Consider the following 23,012-nt stretch of genomic DNA (forward strand, 5'->3'; position numbering starts at 1 on the left):
TACTGCCCCCCCCCCCAGGTGAGTATAATAAAACTTATTTTTCTTATCTTGCAGGTCGGATCAGATCATAGAATGCTGTAGATAAGCCCTGAAAGGCTGTGGCCGCATCTTATATCGGCCAAAACAGCTGACAGGTTCCCTTTAAGAACTGGACTGACTTTATCAGGATTATACAGCCATGATGAATTTTTTTAAAGTAAGCACACAAGCTTCATCAAGTCTAAGAAATCTATTTATAGGGAATCTGTCACTAGGTTTTGCCACTTAATTTCAGAGCAGCATAATGTAGAGACAGAAATCCGGATTCCAGCGATGTGTAACTTACTGGGCTGCTTACTGTAGTTTTGATAAAATGTAATGATTTATCAGCAGGAGATTATCACTAGAGGACTAGTAATGTTGCGCCATGTAGTCCTCCATATTTATGAGCTCTAACGTCGCCACCACCCCTGGTTGGCAGCTGTTTGCCTACTTTAAACAGACCTATCACGTTATACATGAAATCTTATCTGTGGGCAGCATGTTGTAGAGCACAGTGAACTGAAAAGATAAATACTGTATATAATTTTATAGGTATAAAAACATCAGTATTTCATTGGACTTTAAGAAATCCCTAATATGATGAGGAGTCCAGTGGGCGGGTCTTACTGATTGACAGCTATCTCTGTATACACATTCACATAGCGCCAGACTTAATAAGACCTCCTGGATTCCGAAGCGCAGAATGAATAGGGATGTATATAATATATAGGTCATGAGCCATATTGACACTCCCCTTGAGAAAGCACATCTGCGAAACGCGCGTCGGGGTGTCCATTGGTACTGCAGACAGGTGGCTTACATCAATATGGGTAAGATGTAATCTATAATTTACCTTTTTCAGTAGGTCAGAGTTTCAATTACATTTTTTGACTGCCGGCATTTATTTCTGGCCCTGTGGATTTTTATTATGACTATCCATTATTTGCAGCCTGATTCATGATTGTTTCCACTGAATGTATGGACTTGATCCTCTTTTTTTCTGTACCTCATACATGTCTCATTGTACCCATGAGTCATGTTGCTTCTATGTTTGTATGTTAACATTTTTTGAATAAAGATTGATGTATTTTTATTATTTTTTCTGTGAAGTGGTGTTATTTGGATAATTTTTATCCATTTTTCTGATGTCATGAGCCATATTGTTGCAGAATAGAAGAGGCAAACAAGTGGGGCTATGTTCATTATTTTAAAGAGTTGAATTGGTCCTCCCGCATAGAACTGTTATGACATTTTAAAATGTCATTGTAGAGTAAGCAGAAGAAGCGAGCAGGCTATCAGGGAGGGCCAAACTCCCCATACAGAAGTCAGAGGTGGTTTATTTCCATCTCTGCCTATCTAATCACTGGATACACAGTCCTGTTTTTGCTTACAAGTATAGGAATTGCTGTGTCACGATGTGACTTGGCCTTAAGTGTGATGCGACCCGAAGATCGGTCGGTTACTAAAACACCCTAGACAGACAAGGGGACACCGGGGACACAATTACAACGGTGGGCTCTGCTATAGGGAACGGGGGAAGGGACACCTCCTGCACTCTCCTGAGGCTGTGTCCCTGAACTAGCCTGATGTCCCTATACGGCTTCTTTCAAACCGTCACCGACCAGGATACCTCAGCCCTCACTCACCCTGCACCTATCCCTCAGTAGGGAATTGGTAAGTGCGGACACTGGTCAAACCGCTGCACTAATACAACACAAGGGAAAATAACGGACAGGGAAAAAAACAACTTAGCTTTCTCTGCTGCCAATGCTCCGAGGCAGCAGAGTAAGGCACCCGAACTCAGATTTCAGCAGAAACACCACTGCTTCAGATAGGCTGCAAAAAGCACTGCTCCAGATAAGCTCCTCTCTTCTCAAATGTTGGTTTGCAAAGGACCTGCTATTACCAACAGTCAGCTGGTGTACCAGGTGACCTTATATAGGAAAGAGGGAGTGGTCACCAGCAGCAATAACAGACTCACAAAACATGTAGTAACACCAGCGGCCACAGCGGGCAAAAGCTGACATTAACCCCCCCGATGGCCTGAAAGGAAAAAAGTTTATATCAGAGCAATCCAAACTGACACATATCCAAAAATGGATCGTGACATGCTGACAGCGCTTTCTACACCAGCCCCAGCTAGTATGTGATCACTGTGTACTGGGAGGAAGCAGATGCTGCTGGGTGTTAGCAGACCAAGATAAAATCTGTTGTGCCAGAGGTAGGCATGTCCCCTTATGAGGAGCATAATGTGTAGAATAAATGAAAGAAATATATAAATGAAAAAAAACAACAACTATAGCCATTGCCAGTCCAAAAGGCTGTTTCTAGCCCCGTCCCCATAGAAGGAAAAAAAAAACATGTCCAATACATAAAAATAATTGCGATGGAAAGGAGACCATAATTTAAGATATACAGCTCTGGCAAAAATTAAGAGACCACCACATCAAAACCCTGCCATGGGCAGCCCATTCTCCAGACCTGAACCCCATTGAAAACCTCTGGAATGTAATCAAGAGAAAGATGGATAGTCACAAGCCATCAAACAAAGAACTGCTTACATTTTTGTACCAGAAGCTGTGTGAAAGACTGGTGGCAAGCATGCCAAGACGCATGAAAGCTGTGATTAAAAATCATGGTTATTCCACAAAATACTGATTTCTGAACTCTTCCTGAGATAAAACATTAGTATTGTTGTTTCTAAATGATAATTAACTTGTTTTCTTTGCATTATGTGAGGTCTGAAAGCACTGGTTTTTTTGTTTAATTTTGAACATTTCTCCTTTTCAGAAAAAAAAAAATGAAATTTATTGCTTGGAAATTCGGAGACATGTTGTTAGAATTTTATAGACTTAGGCCTCTTTCACACATCCGGCACGATCCGGTGAAATTTGTAACAACCGGATCCGGCTTTTTGAATCCGGCACAATCCGGCGAAATTTGTAACAACCGGATCCGGCAGCGGATCCGGTTTTGTCCCATAGAGTTGTATTGTCGCCGCATCGTGCCGGATGGGTATCCGTCGCCTCCGGTTTTTGCCGGATACGGCAAAACATAGCCGTCCGGCATCTGCAAAAGATGGTCCCTGCAACGTTTTTTGCCAGCGTCGGACCAGTTTTCTGAACAGCGCATGCCCGATGCCTGAGTTTTAACCCTTGCTGTGGCGAATTCATATTCATTCTCATTCTCTCTCTCTCTCTCACTCACACAACCCCCATATGTGGACGTCGGGCCCTCAGACCATCCTCATGGAGTCGATTTTTTAACCGTTTGTGCAGAGACATGCACATTTGTGGCCTGCTGGAGGTCATTTTGCAGGGCTCTGGCAGTCCTCCTCCTGTTCCTCCTTGCACAAAGGCGGAGGTAGCAGTCCTGCTGCTGGGTTGTTGCCCTCCTACGGCCCCCTCCACGTCTCCTGGTGTACTGGCCTGTCTCCTGGTAGCGCCTTCAGCCTCTGGACACTACGCTAACAGACACAGCAAACCTTCTTGCCACAGCTCGCATTGATGTGCCATCCTGGATGAGTTGCACTACCTGAGCCACTTGTGTGGGTTGTAGAGTCCGTCCCATGCTACCACGAGTGTGAAAGCAAAACCAACATTCAAAAGTGACCAAAACATCAGCCAAAAAGCATTGGTACTGAGATGTGGTCTGTGGTCCCCACCTGCAGAACCACTCCTTTATTGAGGGTGTCTTGATAATTGCCAATAATTTTCATCTGTTGTCTATTCCATTTGCACAACAGCATGTGAAATTGATTGTCAGTCAGTGTTGCTTCCTAAGTGGACAGTTTGATTTCACAGAAGTTTGATTCACTTGGAGTTATATTCTGTTGTTTAAGTGTTCCCTTTATTATTTTGAGCAGTGTATACATACTGAGCAAATACAATGCAAAAAAATGGAGCAAAACGTCCAACAATTGATGCATAAAAAGGTTTAAATTTATGACATAAATATTATATAATATTTATGTCATAAACTTAAACCTTTTTATACATCAATTGTTGGACGTTTTGCTCCATTTTTTCATTGTATTTGCTCAGTACTGGAGTGTCCTTTTCTTCTGTTTCGCACTGGAACCTCCCACATGGGTACAGGATCCCTTTGCAGCTTTTTTTGGTATCTATTCTTCTGGTTATAAGTGATATTAGTCTACAGCCCATAATTCTGATATGAAGACATCAGCTGCATTACTGAAAACGGTGTAATGATAATTACAGTCAAAATAATTTGAATACGTTTCTTCAGCTTTAAAAATATCACAGACGTCTTATATTTTTTACGGACAGTGCAAAAAATTTGCAATATTTTTCTGGACTGTCCTGGATGCGAGCATATTCTTTGTGGTGGGATGAACAACGGCCGTTTCATACTTCATGAGCACTGGTAAAGAATATTGAGAACAGAACATAAATCACCAATAATCATCTGCAGCTTTCTGAGTGACCTCGTGTGACCTTGGCTGGAGAATCACTGACATTACCTTTCTCATCCCCGGATGTGTCTGGATGTTCCTCATCTGAGCCCTCAATGTCCTGAATAATAATTCTTCTTCCTTTCTTAGCGGTCTCCTCTCTCTCTTTTTGTAAAAGCTCATCCACTTTACACAGAACTTTCTACAGGGCAAGAGTTGGAGAAATTAAATAAGCTATGAAGAAAGAACGTCTGCGCCACATTTATGCCACAGTACAGTAATGATCACGAATGAGACCTCTCTGATACACTGGCACCATGACCCCGATGGAATCTGACATTAAGCGCAAAACTGACATGAAAAGGACAGAGGAATGATACCTAGTAATGATGAACCAGATATCAGTAGACATCACCTGCGCGCCACACCTGTCAATACCGGAAGTGAGCGAACCACTTAACGGGATTTTCCCATGAACAAAATTCATTTTAATCAACAGATCTTGGAATAAAAATAAATTGTGATATGATCAGACCATGTTCATGAACAGCAGGGGCACATTTATAAGATTATCTCAGCACAGGACATTTCTTTCAACACATCCAATTGTGAAAATTATTATTATTCCAAGATGTATTGATTAAAATCAACTTTAAAATTAACTTAATTTAAGTAGTATGCAGCATTCTCCAGTAAATAAATTGCTAATAGTTACCATGACAACCCAAAGAAGGCATTTAAATTCTACACACCAGAAGAAGTCTAACCTAATGCGAAACGAACATTGCCACTAATGCCCTCTGCTCTCCTCCCATTTGAATTATTAATAAAGTAAGAGGTTTGCTGGCCGCTGAGCACCTCCACGGTGGATTATATTGGACTCATGTGGAAGCGCTGCATGGCGAAACAATTATCCGCTGTCTGCTCCTGAGGATTTATACCCATAGTATCCATCATCAATGTATATTAAATGGGGTCCAACTAGCTCAGTGTAGAGCACTGCTATGCATACACGAGCATGGCTGTGAATGGAATCACAGTTATTGTTGTCAGTGCAAATTGTGAACCATCAACAAATTGCTTTAAACTGATGCAACTCTTATTAGATGTCCCTGTGTAGTACCTAGAGAAGACAGAATGATGTCCTGTATGAAGTCGTGATAGACCTGATAGGCTCCTAACAACTTCTGCATCTTGAACTTGAATCATACATGTTACGCCCTTTTCACAATGAATTCTTGCCCATGTTCAGTGGTACCGCCAGGGCTTGCATCCGAATCTCCCCGCAAAAAGTTATTTGGGCGTATGCCTCAAAGGGGCCATTGATTACAATGTTGCAGACGGAGTCACCATGTGCTCTGTTGGGCATCATTTCTGGCATATACACCTATCGGAGGCAGACATAGTAGACTGCACGCCGAATCCCGTTTTGTGGAGGGCTCAGACGCAAGCCCCAATGGGACCACCGAAGGTGGTCAAGAACGCAATGTGAAAGCTCTTATAACAAAAATAATCTAAAGAATGTGAGCACTATAAAAAAGGTAATAAATAGTGATGAGCGAGCGTACTCGGATAAGATGTTATCCTAGCATGCTCTTGTCCTAATCGAGTGTTTTCAGAGTGCTCGAAAAATATTCTCGAGTCCTCGCGGCTGCATGTCTCGTGGCTGTTCGACAGCTGCAACACATGCATGGATTGTCTAACAAACAGGCAATCCCTACATGTGTTGCAGCTGTTGAAAAGCCACGAAACATGCAGCCGCGAGGACTCGAGAATATTTTTCAAGCACACCAAAAATACTCGATTAGGACACGAGCATGCTCAGACAACACCTTCACTCATCACTAGTGTCACTAATTAACCATTTACAAGATGCTAGATTCTATATGTACTAATGGTGTTCGGCAAAAGAAAAGCTGAAGGTGCAATGCACGATCCATTCATCTTACGTTATATGCAGTTTTCCTCAATTTTATGTATATCTATACACTTATTGAGTTAGTATCCACTACTGCTGTCTTCACCGTGGAGTTTTGGATCACATAACCCTGTTACGGGAATTGTTTAACCACTAATTGATGACTTGTATGCATCTAGGACTCCATACCTTTGCTGCTGGATTCTCTGGTTCAAAAAGCAAAACAGTCTTCAGATCACTGGATGCAGCCTGGAAATTACGTAGGTTTTTGTTGGCCACAGCACGTCGGAAAAGAGCTGCAAAAAATATATAAACATTATATGAAAAAATATTGCATGTACATTAGATATACGATTTACATTTGCCTGTCTTAAAGGATATGATCACTGTTGGGGGCTTTTTTAACATTCATAACAAATTTTAGTATGTATTTTCACAGGTTGGTAAGATTGTAACAGTACTATATACTTCTACATGTACTATTTAAAAAAAAACAATAAAAATCTTTTAACAAAATAATGTTTGTTTTTGGGGGATAATTATTTTAATAAAAGTTATTGAACTTAGTTTACATTTTTTCCTTTGACTTCTTATATCATGCCTTAGAATACATAGTATTTCAAAGCATTATTGCCTGTCAGTATACAAACCATTAGTCACACCTCTGGCATGATGTAATAGGCAGACATGCATTATACACCAAGAGGCCACATTCAGGCCCCTGGCGTAAACCAATATTGCCCTCCCATTAGTAGATCCATAGCACAACAATGAAACAAACCAGCAGGAAATAACCTGAGTTCTTTGTATGTTTTACAGAAGATTCGTTTTTTTCAGAAGTAGAAAATCCTACATACTGACCCCTTTAAAGGGGTATTCCCATCTCCAAGAACATATCCCAATATAAAGTAGTTGTAGTAATAATGATAATACCAAATACCTCCAATTAGAAATGTTGTATAGTTTCTCTGATTCACTATGTCACTTACCCCATGTATGGGGCATTGTAGTAACTTAGGTATCCATGGTTACAACCACTAACAGCTAACTAACTGTCACTAGATGAGTGGTTGTAACTATGGACACCTAAGCTGCTGTAATGTCGTGCACATGGGGTAAGCGACATAGCGAATCAGAAGAACTATACTAAATTTCTAATTAGACGTATTTGCTAATATTATTAATATATCTACCACATACTGGGGTAGGATCTCGCAAATGGGAAAACCCCTTGAAGGGGCAATGTGTAATTGCAAAATCATCTGCATCTGTCTTACATATCTCTATGTCCATCTTACCCTTTACATTGTCAGGCTCCACGTCCAACGCTTGCTCACAGTCATTTACAGCATTCTGCCATTTCTTCAGCATAATCCAAGCCTGGGCTCTGTTGTTATAGGCAGCTGATGAGGGCAATATGGATAAACTCCTGGAGCAAAAAACAAAGAAAAAAATTGATAATAAGATTAATAACATCATGTGACAAACTAGAAGCTTATCTCAATGGAAACCCTAAAGGAATCCCCCAATATGGCTATATAAGGCCTCATTTAGTCATCTCTTTTTTTTTCTTCCTTTTTTTTTGCACATGTAAGAAATTGAATAATTTCCATCATTGTTTGGTCAGTGTGTCAGTCTGTCCAATGAGTATTTTGCCATTTTGCTGGAGGCTTCTCAACTTTGTTTTAGCAAATAGTAAAAAATGGAACGGCTGCAACCAGGAAGCCATCCTAGTGTGATCTGAGTTCTTTACAGATCCACAGATTTGAATGGGTGAGTTTTATGTGGACAGCCCCCATAGACTTTAATGGGTATACATGTTCTATGAGCGAACAACACAGATATAACATGTAATTGAGACACGGACGCCTGAATGAGGCCTGACTGCAGAAACTGCAAGAGCAACCCATGTGTACAGTGTAACATAAATAGATAGTCTTCAGACGTGGCTAGCTTTTGGCTCACGTCTCTGTACTGACTATGGTAGGTAGTCAACCAACATGCATTTTTTGCCGTATGCAAATTTACTTTTAAAAAATACATATACAGTGGGGAAAAAAAGTATTTAGTCAGTCAGCAATAGTGCAAGTTCCACCACTTAAAAAGATGAGAGGCGTCTGTAATTTACATCATAGGTAGATCTCAACTATGGGAGACAAACTGAGAAAAAAAAATCCAGAAAATAACATTGTCTGGTTTTTTTTCATTTTATTTGCATATTATGGTGGAAAATAAGTATTTGGTCAGAAACAAGCAATCAAGATTTCTGGCTCTCACAGACCTGTAACTTCTTCTTTAAGAGTCTCCTCTTTCCTCCACTCATTACCTGTAGTAATGGCACCTGTTTAAACTTGTTATCAGTATAAAAAGACACCTGTGCACACCCGCAAACAGTCTGACTCCAAACTCCACTATGGTGAAGACCAAAGAGCTGTCAAAGGACACCAGAAACAAAATTGTAGCCCTGCACCAGGCTGGGAAGACTGAATCTGCAATAGCCAACCAGCTTGGAGTGAAGAAATCAACTGTGGGAGCAATAATTAGAAAATGGAAGATATACAAGACCACTGATAATCTCCCTCGATCTGGTGCTCCACACAAAATCCCACCCCGTGGGGTCAGAATGATCACAAGAACGGTGAGCAAAAATCCCAGAACCACGCGGGGGGACCTAGTGAATGAACTGCAGAGAGCTGGGACCAATGTAACAAGGCCTACCATAAGTAACACACTACGCCACCATGGACTCAGATCCTGCAGTGCCAGACGTGTCCCACTGCTTAAGCCTGTACATGTCCGGGCCCGTCTGAAGTTTGCTAGAGAGCATTTGGATGATCCAGAGGAGTTTTGGGAGAATGTCCTATGGTCTGATGAAAGCAAACTGGAACTGTTTGGTAGAAACACAACTTGTCGTGTTTGGAGGAAAAAGAATACTGAGTTGCATCCATCAAACACCATACCTACTGTAAAGCATGGTGGTGGAAACATCATGCTTTGGGGCTGTTTCTCTGCAAAGGGGCCAGGACGACTGATCCGGGTACATGAAAGAATGAATGGGGCCATGTATCGTGAGATTTTGAGTGCAAACCTCCTTCCATCAGCAAGGGCATTGAATATGAAACGTGGCTGGGTCTTTCAACATGACAATGATCCAAAGCACACCGCCAGGGCAACGAAGGAGTGGCTTCGTAAGAAGCATTTCAAGGTCCTGGAGTGGCCTAGCCAGTCTCCAGATCTCAACCCTATAGAAAACCTTTGGAGGGAGTTGAAAGTCCGTGTTGCCAAGCGAAAAGCCAAAAACATCACTGCTCTAGAGGAGATCTGCATGGAGGAATGGGCCAACATACCAACAACAGTGTGTGGCAACCTTGTGAAGACTTACAGAAAACGTTTGACCTCTGTCATTGCCAACAAAGGATATATCACAAAGTATTGAGATGAAATTTTGTTTCTGACCAAATACTTATTTTCCACCATAATATGCAAATAAAATGAAAAAAAAAACAGACAATGTGATTTTCTGGATTTTTTTTTCTCAGTTTGTCTCCCATAGTTGAGGTCTACCTATGATGTAAATTACAGACGCCTCTCATCTTTTTAAGTGGTGGAACTTGCACTATTGCTGACTGACTAAATACTTTTTTTCCCCACTGTATATCAATAATTGACTTACCTACTATAATAAGATATGGCCTCGTCATAGTCCCCAGATCTGAAGGCTTCATTCCCCTTTTCCTTCTCACGTTCTCCAAGGAACCTCTTTTGCTCCGGTCCAATACCTAGAAGATGAAAGCCGAGTGTGTTCAATGAGCAAATGAGCCGAGTGTGTTCAATGAGCAAATGATTTATTTAACGGAAAGACAAAAAAAAAAAAAAAAAGATCTATGATCTCTCCTGACAGGCCTGCACACCCCCATAAAAGTCTCTCATCCGTGCTATACCGCCTTCATCCCAGTCCGCTAGAATTTCTAGCACTCCATGTCGGACTTTACAATTAGCCCGGCATGCTCCTATGCGTTTGAACTTCCTAGGCCTAGACATTTAGTTTGTCTGTGCACAGTTGCTGTCTTCAGGACGTCTCCTGGCTGTCTGTGGTTTCCAGTCCCTGAGGTATTTGTCTTCAGCTTTCAGTACCTCTCAAACATGTCTACAGTGTCCAGAACGTCTCCTGACTGACTATGGTTTCCAGTATCACAACCTGCCTGCATCTGTTTTCCAGTATCTCATCTGTCTGCCTGCAGTTTTCAGTATGTCTCCTGTCTGCCTGCGACTTCAAATTCCTAAGTATGTCTGCAACCTGTCTGCGGTTTAAAGGACTTCTCCTGGATGCCTATTGTTTTCAGTCCCTGAATTACCTATCTGCGATCTCCAGAACTTCTCCTGTCTGCCTATGGTTTCCAGTAACTAGACTACCTGTCTGCGGTTTCAGAACTTCCCTTGTCTGTCTACAGCTTCCAGTAACCCAGCTACCTGTTTCCCACTTGCAATCCCTACCTGCTGAACCGAAGTCCAGAGATTCAAGAGAATCAGCATGGAGTAGTGACCATTAGATTTAGTTGCTAGTAGGTCATTGGAGACTTTAGTGAGACCAGATTCAGTAGAGTGTAAACCGCAGAAACTGAGTTCCAAAGGGTCAAGAAGAGAGTTATCTGTGAGATAGCAGATTACATGGCAGTGAACCAAGTGTTCCAGGAGTTTAGAGATGAAGGGGAGATTAGAGACAGGTCTGTAGTTAGCAGCGCACTGCTAGACGAGAGATGGGTTTTAAGTAATGGATGTATGCTAATGTTTTTAAATAAGGAGGGAAAGGTACTGACAAAGGGAATGGTAAGGCACAGATGTCAATTTATTCGCTGATTGCTATGAGGAATAACAGAGGAGTGACAAAACACAGATTTGTAGGAAAACAAGCTCCAGAATTGGTATGTCATGGGGATACAAGTGTTTTTTATAGCCAATATGTCAGGCAAAAATACAGGTCCTTTATAACACTTCTGCACTTCTTACCTATTGTATTGACAGTCTTCTTTATTTTCGTCGCTGTCGTCTTTACCGCCGTCTTTGATTGTTCTTTGTTCTCTTTCCTCTTGTCAATTTCTGATAGTTCTTTTTCAATATCAAATCTAAATTTAAAAAAATAAAAAAGTTTAGAAAGTCTTACATAACCTACGGACAAAAGGGGTACAGAGCGCACAAACACTTTACTCACCCCCTATGTTCTAGCAATCAGTGGGGGGATTGTGACCCTGGAAGACGTCCTAACGTTTCTCAATGAGTCAAAAATGTAAAACCAAGAACCAAGGAAAGTTTGCAGCTCGATTCTGTACTCACAGTTTGTTATTAGCAAAGACAATTCTGGATCAATCATAGTAGGACTCATGGGGAAAGGCATTTGAAATGGACATTTTTTGGTGGTCAATGACCAAATGACATAAGAATATAAAACAAAAAGAAAGCATTTATCTACACAAGAGCTTTCTTTTAACCATGTTTCTTGATCTGCATGTCGAGTCTGGCACTTAAGAGGATGAAATGATCAAAGTGAATGTCTGCCCTTGAATATTGCTGTCTGTAGCCTTTTATATTTATGCAGGGGATGATAGGAGTTCAGTATTTAAAAAATAAATATGATTGATAAAAGGTAGATTCACTTCAAAAGTGCCATACTCCTTACATTGGTGAAGACCACAGGCTCGAGTAGCCGAATGGCATGCGTTGCATCAGCCCATCAACATGTAAACTCCAAAGCGTCAGTATACTCTTAAAGGGTAATTCCTATCTGCATAGATGTGTATTGACAGAGTGTGCTTGGAAAAAAAAAGAACTTTTGCAATTTACTGTTATTTAAAATTTGTAGCAGTTATTGAGATATTAATATTTTTCCGTTGTTTACAGCTCGTTGCCTAGGAGACCGACCACCACTGCAGTCTAGTTTGTAAGAACTACGCTGAAGAAATGAGGCTGGCTGAAATTAGAAGGTAACAATGCACTGTCCTGCATCGTTACAGCACTTACAAGCTCAATAGAATCGGCCTTGCTGCTTTATAAGGCTTCTACGTGGTCCTCCATTTACAGCTCAAAATTTCACAAGGTTCACGCCTTCCTCACCTTTGGTGGATGCTTGTCTGAGAAGACAGGTGCTGCAAGCGAATGTCACTCAGGTTACTACTTGAGGGATTTGCCTTACACATTTACACATATTTCCCGCCATAGGGACTGCTTTGTGACTTCTCATGATTTCCTCTGTCTCCCAATGAAGCACCCGAGAAAAAGGATGGTCTGATGGTCTGAACAACCTGATAAGAAAATCCTGAGGATTTTAGAACTGCGGCTTCAAAAGCCATGCCGTTAAACTGAGAAACCTAGAAGTCAGGTGAAATAGAGTACCTTGGGAGAGAATGTCTGATTGATTCAGGAGTCTCTCCACAGAACGTCTGGGAGGAGGTTTACTACTTCGGCATAGCATGATCATGATTCTATGTTCCGCCCAGTTGAGAATTTGTGAGACCTTCCTATACCATTGACGACTTCAAGTCCCTCGTTGATGGTGGGTGTAAGCCACAAAGGTGTATTTTTCGGATGGGAGACCATTGGTCCTGCTAATGTAAGAGTGCAAGGCAAATTATTCTGAGTTCCAGGATGCTGATGGGAAGAAGGGCTGCGAGACTCTTCCACCAACATTGCACTGTACACTTCCAGAAGACTGCTTCTCAACGGAGAAGACTATTGTCCTTCATCACAATCTGCCAATGAATAAGAAAGAAGGACCAAGAAGGATAAGAGAAAGTTTCGTCACAAGATTAAAAATTGTCTGACTCGAGGAGAAGGATTGGGAGATTCAATGAGACAACAGATTTGTCTCAATGGGACAAAATGGCCAGAGGCAGAGGCCTAGCACGGAACTGAGTAAATGGGATCACCTCGATATACGCCACAATCTGGTTTAGCACACTTAATGCAGAAGTGGAAAAGAAGATAAGAAAGGCGGCACAGGGATTAGATGGCAGCAGAAAAAGATGGTCTCTATGACTATAGTGAGTCCCAATTCCTGAAATAGGAGGGGACGGTCACCCATCCTAAGGGTGGTTATGCTGGATTGAGGTGTCCCATCTTACAGAGAAGTTGTTGCTTCTGGTCCATGAGAACTGACAGGCTGATTATGTGGACGCCATGAGTCGCCTTGAATGAGTCGCCTTGAATGATAGCCTCCTCTTATCTTCAGGGATGGGAGGGCTCTCTTAGTAGATAGACGGGAACTGAAGAAAGGAGCGTAAATGAGGAGGCTTTCAGTTAGATGAAGAATAAGAAGGACTCATCTGTGAGAGTAGGGTGCTCTTTACACCTGAGGAAGTATTCACAAAATGTGTGTTGGGACTGAGGGCAGCACAGCTGGACACTGGACACAGCTCTAGACACACAACATTCCTTATATTTATAGGTAAATAATCACATGCATTTTCTATAGTCTATTTGCACATATACAGGTATTCTTAGGTAGGTTTGTTTTGCCTTGTAGTGGAAATAGACAGATTCATCTGCTGTTTGGGAATGTCCATCTGAATTGCTTTGCTGTGTGGTTCCTCATACATGAGGCACCGGTTCTTTGTGTTTTAAATTTGATGTTTTGCACATTTTAATAAGCTGATTTAATAAAATATAATGTTTTTACACTATCTGTTGAAGTGTTAAATTATATGGCCCCTCAGTTCCCCTTACTAACATGGACTACTATAGAGGCCATTTTTTGATATTTATTTATGTATGGTACATTACTTTGGACACCCTATATGATTCATATGCTCTTTACACCTCTAGCATTTGAATGATCTAGACCAGCTTCTCTTTGAAAAGACAAGATCCACATAAGGGAAGGTTCAGTAAGAGCTATTTGGATGCATGGTCCGTGTTACACACCTTAAACCAGGGGAAAAGTCAGATAGCTACAATATTGCTTGAAGCTTGGGCAGAACAGCTGGCTGTTTCAAGAGTGGCAGAACAAAGATACTTACCCACAAGGTCAATCTGATCTGCAACGCCTGCCAGCTCAGAAGATGGAGACCCAAATATGCCTTGACAGAGGTGTAGGGCACAGGCTGTAAGAGCCTTGGCAACTCAGGAACCGCAGGGGCTGGACAGAGGGCTGATCCTGCAGTTTGATGTGCAGACTTGACGATGGATTCCACTTTTGGATCCTCAAGGTCCTTTAGAGACGTTGAATCAGAGAGTGGTAGAATCGTGGACCATGACAGTCTAGTCTGGACACCAGAGGATCCACCAAGAGAGAGGATAACCAGGTGGTAATGAGATCAGCAGGAAAAAGAAACAAAATGTTCATAAGTTTTTGTCTATAAAAATGCTTTTTGGTTTGTGCCCGCTCATTGTCCAGTAAATCATTGAACTTAGAGCGATAAGAAAAGCATTTGGCGGCACATCTGACCCTCTTGAATGACATGGAGTATGAAGGGTGTGAGGGATCTGCTACCTTCATGTACATGGCTTGGTTTACAGCGCAGACAAGATTGTTAACCATGTCTCTCAGCTGTATAGGCTGATCAGAATCCAGATCCAAATCTAAATCAGAGTTGTGATTCAATACTTGAGGGAGGCAACCCAACCCTGGGGAACAAAAGTGTGATGGTGAGAGCCATCTCAGACTCATGGAGAGAGAAGAAGATCAGGATGAAGAACCCACTCTAGGCCTAGACCGTTGAAGTGCTCTGCCATGCTGGTGTAAGGTGGGTGGTGTGTCTAACCCCCTCTGGGCAGTGGTCGTAGTACTACGATGTGGTAGTAGACATGTGCATTTTCTCCATGATAGTGACCAGGTCTGTGATATCTTAGCTAAATCTGCAACAGACTGAGAGAGTTTAATGGCCAGAGGTGGAGGGGACATGTTCTTGTCATAGGGAACTCCGGAGGTGGGGATGTTGGAAGGCATCTCAAGTCGTAACAGGGTGGGGTTCCTGTGTCCCCCAACAGACATAATAATAGAATAAGAAAAGGAGGGGAAATGTAGGGATGCTGCAGTTTCCAGGAAGGAGTGGTCGCGAACGCTGATGAGCCAGAGGATCGCCCGTTCAAGCGTCTTATTGTCTAACTAGGCCCCAATCCCAGCCAAGGCATCAAGAGGTCGCGGGTGGGAGGAGGCCCATACGGGGGTGGCAAAGTCAAAGGGAATCCAGGGGGAAGAAAGAAGGCTGAAAATGAAAGAAAAGAAGACGAAAAACCAGAAAAAGACAGGGGATGAGTGCCGCAAAGATGGGCCTAGAACTAGTGCAACACAGCTGGATGCGAGAAGAATATCCAGTTGCCTGTCCTGAAGATTGATCCATCAATAGTCCATATCTGGATGAGATCTTCTGCTCGGTTTTCGCTCTATGCGTGCGCAAGGTGTGTTGAGGGAGATGAGGTTGAGACCGGCAGGAGGAAATGGGCAAGGATTATTTGCACTAGTATCTTAATGTGTACAACCTTAGTGTTGGGCGCAAGTGTTCGCTACTCGAGTTTGCATCGGGTATGCACGGAGTATTGTGGATCCGCGCATGTTTTTCTTTGGGTGTCTAACAGCTGCGAAACATGCGAGCACCTGATGCAAACTAAGAGTAGCGAGCACTTGTGCTTACACTAATGACGACATATTCAATATGACGACCTAATGTTATCAAATTCTCTGTCGTACCTGTGGGTCCATAATGCTCATTATACCCCTGGGTAAAATTCTTGAGGGGTGTGGTTTCCAAAATGGGGTCACTTGTGGGGGGTTTCCACTCTTTAGACACATCAGGGGCTCTCCAAATGCAACATGGTGTCTGCTAATTATTCCAGCAAATTTTACATTTAAAAAGTCAACTGGCGCTCCTTCCCTTACAAGCTCTGCCGTGCACCCAAACAGTAAAGTTCCCCCACAAAAAAGGTATCGGCACATTCAGGGGAAATTGCACAACAAATTTTGGGTTGCATTTTGTACTGTTACCCTTGTGAAAATAAAAACGATTGGGTCTAAAGTAAATTTTTTGTGAAAAAGTGTAAATGTTCATTTTTTCCTTCCACGTTGCTTCAGTTCCTTTGAAGTACCTAAAGGGTTAATAAACTTCTTGAATGTGGTTTTGAGCACCTTGAGGGGTGCAGTTTTTAGGTATTTTTGGGTATTTTCTGTCATATAGGCCCCTCAAAGTCACTTCAAGTTTGAGGTGGTCCCTAAAAAAAATGGTGTTGTAAAAATGAGAAATCGCTGGTCAACTTTTAACCCTTATAACTTCCTAACCAAAAAAAAAAAATATATGTTTACAAAATTGTACTGATGTAAATTAGACATGTAGGAAATGTTATTTATTAACTATTTTGTGTTACAGATCTCTCTGCTTTAAGGGCATATGAATGAAAAGTTTGAAAATTGTGAAATTTTCAAAATTTTCACCAAATTTCCATTTTTCCTCAAATAAACTTAAAGTCATATCAAAGAAATTTTACCACTATCATGAAGTGCAATATGTCACGAAAAATCTCAGAATCAGCGGGATCCGTTGAAGCGTTCCAGAGTTATAACCTTATAAACTGACACTGGTGAGAATTGTAAAATTTGGCTCAGTCATTAAATTAACAACACGCTGTCATATCCCAGGAAGTGAGAGCTAACACAGCCGGATCATTCCCAGATGCCATGATTCCATGGCCCACTTGTCATGCATTTTTTGGGCCACTCATGTGCCTGTCATGCTTACGGCCAATTCACATGACCTTAACTCAATGCAATTGGAACCTCATAAATAGCTAAGATATTTGTCTACATCTGTGCATAGAAAAGAAACAACTCAATCATTGTTTTATTCCGTTAGCTTTCTTCTTTCAGGTCATAACATTTTGGCAGCTAAACATAGCTTTTTAATATATTACTATTTTTGCATAATAATTACATTTTTCATAGAAAACTGTTCTTCCATGGTCACTTTCAAAGCGTCATTTTTTAAAATTTCCGCATCAATGTTGCTTTATGAAGGTCTTTCTTGTTTTGCAGGAGACTTTATTTCCCACAGAGTTATGGTACACATTACCCATTGCTTAAAAAGCTTGCTTGGGACCTGCGACTGCGACTGGCGTGGGAGAGACCCGCTGACCCCAGCAATTACTTCAGGTGGATGCCCCTCATCAGACGCACATTCAGCTGAAGTGTATTGTGGTGCACAGACCTGCTGAGTCCGTGCATGGCAATACACGCTGCTGGCCAATCAGTGCCATATACTGAGGTTGGTTTATCTCATTGGAAGTTATTCACATAGGTGCACACCACCAAAAGGATAGTCAAATATTAGGGAAGGGAAAGGGGAAAGATGTGAATAAAAATTAACTTTTACTGAGTCATCCATGTTTTTTTAGTGGATCACAGTGGTGTTTTCAATCTCTACAGCTGTGATGTTATATACATTTCTACTAGATATATGAATATTTTAATCTACAAATAATAATATTAATGATTCAATAAAAGTTCATTTTTATTCACATCTTTCCCCTTTCCATTCCCTAATTGTCTACTGACCATTCAGTGGGCAGCAGCTGACGCAGGCGTGCACATGACCAAGGGCGCATAGTAGTGACGTCAAGAGATCCCGTCGCTTGCACACTGAAATCACCTGCCTGCCTCAGAACAGGACTCCGTGCAGCGCAAGATCAGAGGCATGGGTTTGTTTATTTATTTAAATCAGTGAGTACTCAGTGGTCATGCTATTACATGGATGACTATGGGCCGTACATTATACTACATGGATAACTATGGGCTGTGCAGTGCATTATATATGAAGGTGCATTATACTGTATGGAGGACTATGAGGGGTGCATTATAATTAATTAAGGTGTATGGGTTGTTCATTATACTGTATGGTGAACTATGGGGATGCATTATACTATATGGTGGACTATGGGGAGTGCATTATACGGTACTTCTGCTATGGGGGGTGGTTCACAACTTCTATGTAACCCCCTGGTGAGCATAATGGTTTAATGTTTTCTATACATTAAAAACAGCGGCAGAATGGGGGACATATATACCTAGATGGGGCCCAGGATAAAGGATATATACCAGGATGGGGGATATAAACCAGGATGGGGCCAGGATGACGGACATATATATATATATATATATATATATATATATATATATATATATACAGTTGTGGCCAAAAGTATTGACACCCCTGCAATTCTGTCAGATAATACTCAGTTTCTTCCTGAAAATGATTGCAAACACATTCTTTGGTGGTATTAACTTCATTTAATTTGTCTTAAATGAAAAAACACAAAAGAGAATGAACCAAAAAGCAAAACATTGATCACTTCACACAAAACTCCAAAAATGGGCCACAAAAAAGTATTGGCACCCTCAGCCTAATACTTGGTTGCACAACCTTTAGCCAATATAACTGCGACCAACCGCTTCCGGTAACCATCAATGAGTTTCTTACAATGCTCTGCTGGAATTTTAGACCATTCTTCTTTGGCAAACTGCTCCAGGTCCCTGATATTTGAAGGATGCCTTCTCCAAACTGCCATTTTTAGATCTCTCCACAGGTGTTCTATGGGATTCAGGTCTGGACTCATTGCTGGCCACCTTAGAAGTCTCCAGTGCTTTCTCTCAAACCATTTTTTAGTGCTTTTTGAAGTGTGTTTTGGGTCATTGTCCTGCTGGAAGACCCATGACCTCTGAGGGAGACGCAGCTTTCTCACACTGGGCCCTACATTATGCTGCAAAATTTGTTGGTAGTCTTCAGACTTCATAATGCCATGCACACGGTCAAGCAGTCCAGTGCCAGAGGCAGCAAAGCAACCCCAAAACATCAGGGAACCTCCGCCATGTTAGACTGTAGGGACCGTGTTCTTTTCTTTGAATGCCTCTTTTTTTCTCCTGTAAACTCTATGTTGATGCCTTTGCCCAAAAAGCTCTACTTTTGTCTCATCTGACCAGAGAACATTCTTCCAAAACGTTTTAGGCTTTTTCAGGTAAGTTTTGGCAAACTCCAGCCTGGCTTTTTCATGTCTCGGGGTAAGAAGTGGGGTCTTCCTGGGTCTCCTACCATACAGTCCCTTTTCATTCAGATGCCGACGGATAGTATGGGTTGACACTGTTGTACCCTCGGACTGCAGGGCAGCTTGAACTTGTCTGGATGTTAGTCGAGGTTCTTTATCCAACATCCGCACAATCTTGCGCTGAAATCTCTTGTCAATTTTTCTTTTCCGTCCACATCTAGGGAGGTCAGCCACAGTGCCATGGGCTTTAAACTTCTTGATGACACTGCACACAGTAGACACAGGAACATTCAGGTCTTTGGAGATGGACTTGTAGCCTTGAGATTGCTCATGCTTCCTCACAATTTGGTTTCTCAAGTCCTCAGACAGTTCTTTGGTCTTCTTTCTTTTCTCCATGCTCAATGTGGTGCACACAAGGACACAGGACAGAGGTTGAGTCAACTTTAATCCATGTCAACTGGCTGCAAGTGTGATTTAGTTATTGCCAACACCTGTTAGGTGCCACAGGTAAGTTACAGGTGCTGTTAATTACATAAATTAGAGAAGCATCACATGATTTTTCGAACAGTGCCAATACTTTTGTCCACCCTCTTTTTTATGTTTGGTGTGGAATTATATCCAATTTGCCTTTAGGACAATTCTTTTTGTGTTTTTTCATTTAAGACAAATTAAATGAAGATAATAATACCAAAGAATTTGTGTTTGCAATCATTTTCAGGTAGAAACTGAGTATTATCTGACAGAATTGCAGGGGTGTCAATACTTTTGGCCACAACTGTATATATATATATATATATATGTATATATATATATATATATATATATATATACACACACACACCAAGGATGGAGGATATATATATATATAATATACATATATATATATATATATATATATATACAGTGCCTACAAGTAGTATTCAACCCCCTGCAGATTTAGCAGGTTTACACATTCGGAATTAACTTGGCATTGTGACATTTGGACTGTAGATCAGCCTGGAAGTGTGAAATGCACTGCAGCAAAAAAGAATGTTATTTCTTTGTTTAATTTTTTTTTAAATTGTGAAAAGTTTATTCAGAGGGTCATTTATTATTCAACCCCTCAAACCACCAGAATTCTGTTTGGTTCCCCTAAAGTATTAAGAAGTATTTCAGGCACAAAGAACAATGCGCTTCACATGTTTGGATTAATTATCTCTTTTTCCAGCCTTTTCTGACTATTTAAGACCCTCCCCAAACTTGTGAACAGCACTCATACATGGTCAACATGGGAAAGACAAAGGAGCATTCCAAGGCCATCAGAGACAAGATCGTGGAGGGTCACAAGGCTGGCAAGGGGTACAAAACCCTTTCCAAGGAGTTGGGCCTACCTGTCTTCACTGTTGGGAGCATCATCCGGAAGTGGAAGGCTTATTGAACTACTGTTAGCCTTCCACGGCCTGGACAGCCTTTGAAAGTTTCCTCCCGTGCCGAGGCCAGGCTTGTCCGAAGAGTCAAGGCTAACCCAAGGACAACAAGGAAGGAGCTCCGGGAAGATCTCATGGCAGTGGGGACATTGGTTTCAGTCAATACCATAAGTAACGTACTCCACCACAATGGTCTCCGTTCCAGACGAGCCCGTAAGGTACCTTTACTTTCAAAGCGTCATGTCAAGGCTTGTCTACAGTTTGCTCATGATCACTTGGAGGACTCTGAGACAGACTGGTTCAAGGTTCTCTGGTCTGATGAGACCAAGATCGAGATCTTTGGTGCCAACCACACACGTGACGTTTGGAGACTGGATGGCACTGCATACGACCCCAAGAATACCATCCCTACAGTCAAGCATGGTGGTGGCAGCATCATGCTGTGGGGCTGTTTCTCAGCCAAGGGGCCTGGCCATCTGGTCCGCATCCATGGGAAGATGGATAGCACGGCCTACCTGGAGATTTTGGCCAAGAACCTCCGCTCCTCCATCAAGGATCTTAAGATGGGTCATCATTTCATCTTCCAACAAGACAACGACCCAAAGCACACAGCCAAGAAAACCAAGGCCTGGTTCAAGAGGGAAAAAATCAAGGTGTTGGAGTGACCTAGTCAGTCTCCTGACCTTAACCCAATTGAAAACTTGTGGAAGGAGCTCAAGATTAAAGTCCACATGAGACACCCAAAGAACCTAGATAACTTGGAGAAGATCTGCATGGAGGAGTGGGCCAAGATAACTCCAGAGACCTGTGCCGGCCTGATCAGGTCTTATAAAAGACGATTATTAGCTGTAATTGCAAACAAGGGTTATTCCACAAAATATTAAACCTAGGGGTTGAATAATAATTGACCCACACTTTTATGTTTAAAATTTATTAAAATTTAACTGAGCAACATAACTTTTTGGTTTGTAAGATTTATGCATCTGTTAATAAATCCTGCTCTTGTGTGAAGTTTGAAGGCTCTAACTTATTTGCATCTTATCAAACCTGCTAAATCTGCAGGGGGTTGAATACTACTTGTAGGCACTGTATATATATATATACATACATACACAGTGCCTTGCGAAAGTATTCGGCTCCCTGGAACTTTTCAACGTTTTCCCACATATCATGCATCAAACATAAAGACACCAAATGTAAATTTTTGGTGAAGAATCAACCAACAACAAGTGGGACACAATTGTGAAGTTGAGCGAAATTTGTTGGTTATTTTAAATTGTTGTGGAAATTCAAAAACTGAAAAGTGGGGCGTGCAATATTATTCAGCTCCTTTAACTTAATACTTTTTTGAGCCACCTTTTGCTGCGATTACAGCTGCAAGTCGCTTGGGGTATGTCTCTATCAGTTTTGTACATTGAGAGACTGAAATTCTTGCCCATTCTTCCTTGGTAAACAGCTCGAGCTCAGTGAGGTTTGATGGAGATCGTTTGTGAACAGCAGTTTTCAGCTCTTTCCAGATTCTCGATTGGATTCAGGTCTGGACTTTGGCTTGTCCATTCTAACACCTGGATATGTATATTTGTGAACCATTCCATTATAGATTTTGCTTTATGTTTGTGATCATTGTCTTGTTGGAAGACAAATCTCCGTCCCAGTCTCAGGTCTTTTGCAGACTCCAACAGGTCTTCTTCAAGAATGGTCCTGTATTTGGCTCCATCCATCTTCCCATCAATTTTAACCTTCTTCCCTGTCCCTGCTGATGAAAAGCAGGCCCAAACCATGATGCTGCCACCACCATGTTTGACAGTGGGGATGGTGTGTTCAGGGTAATGAGCTGTGTTGCCTTTACGCCAAACATATCGTTTGGCACTGTTGCCAAAAAGTTCGATTTTGGTTTCATCTGACCAGAGCACCTTCTTCCATATGTTCGGTGTGTCTCCCAGGTGGCTTGTTGCAAATTTTAAATGACACTTTTTATGGATATCTTTGAGAAATGGCTTTCTTCTTGCTACTCTTCCATAAAGGCCAGATTTGTGCAGTGCACGACTGATTGTTGTCCTATGGACAGACTGTCGCACCTCAGCTGTAGATCTCTGCAGTTCATCCACAGTAATCATGGGCTTCTTGGCTGCATCTCTGATCAGTCTTCTCCTTGTTTGAGATGAAAGTTTAGAGGGACGGCCGAGTCTTGGTACATTTGCAGTAGTATGATACTCCTTCCATTTCAATATGATCG

The 23,012-nt window shown here is 41.7% G+C and overlaps 1 protein-coding gene across 1 annotated transcript in view; it reads right to left on the reverse strand.

Annotated features, from left to right (window-relative positions):
- The window catches only part of SPAG1 (sperm associated antigen 1), a 130,410-nt gene that overhangs the window by 68,887 nt on the left and 38,511 nt on the right, over positions 1 to 23,012 (reverse strand). The window contains exons 6-10 of the mRNA XM_073550449.1: positions 11,361 to 11,476; positions 10,027 to 10,132; positions 7,652 to 7,782; positions 6,543 to 6,649; positions 4,505 to 4,637 (exon numbers count right to left, since the gene is read on the reverse strand). Of these exons, the coding sequence (XP_073406550.1) occupies positions 4,505 to 4,637; positions 6,543 to 6,649; positions 7,652 to 7,782; positions 10,027 to 10,132; positions 11,361 to 11,476 (593 nt within the window). The remainder of the gene's footprint in view (positions 1 to 4,504; positions 4,638 to 6,542; positions 6,650 to 7,651; positions 7,783 to 10,026; positions 10,133 to 11,360; positions 11,477 to 23,012) is intronic.

The sequence above is a fragment of the Dendrobates tinctorius genome, unplaced genomic scaffold (assembly GCF_039654945.1).
Source record: "Dendrobates tinctorius isolate UK_male_01 unplaced genomic scaffold, ASM3965494v1 ptg000165l, whole genome shotgun sequence".
Taxonomy (NCBI): domain Eukaryota; kingdom Metazoa; phylum Chordata; class Amphibia; order Anura; family Dendrobatidae; genus Dendrobates; species Dendrobates tinctorius.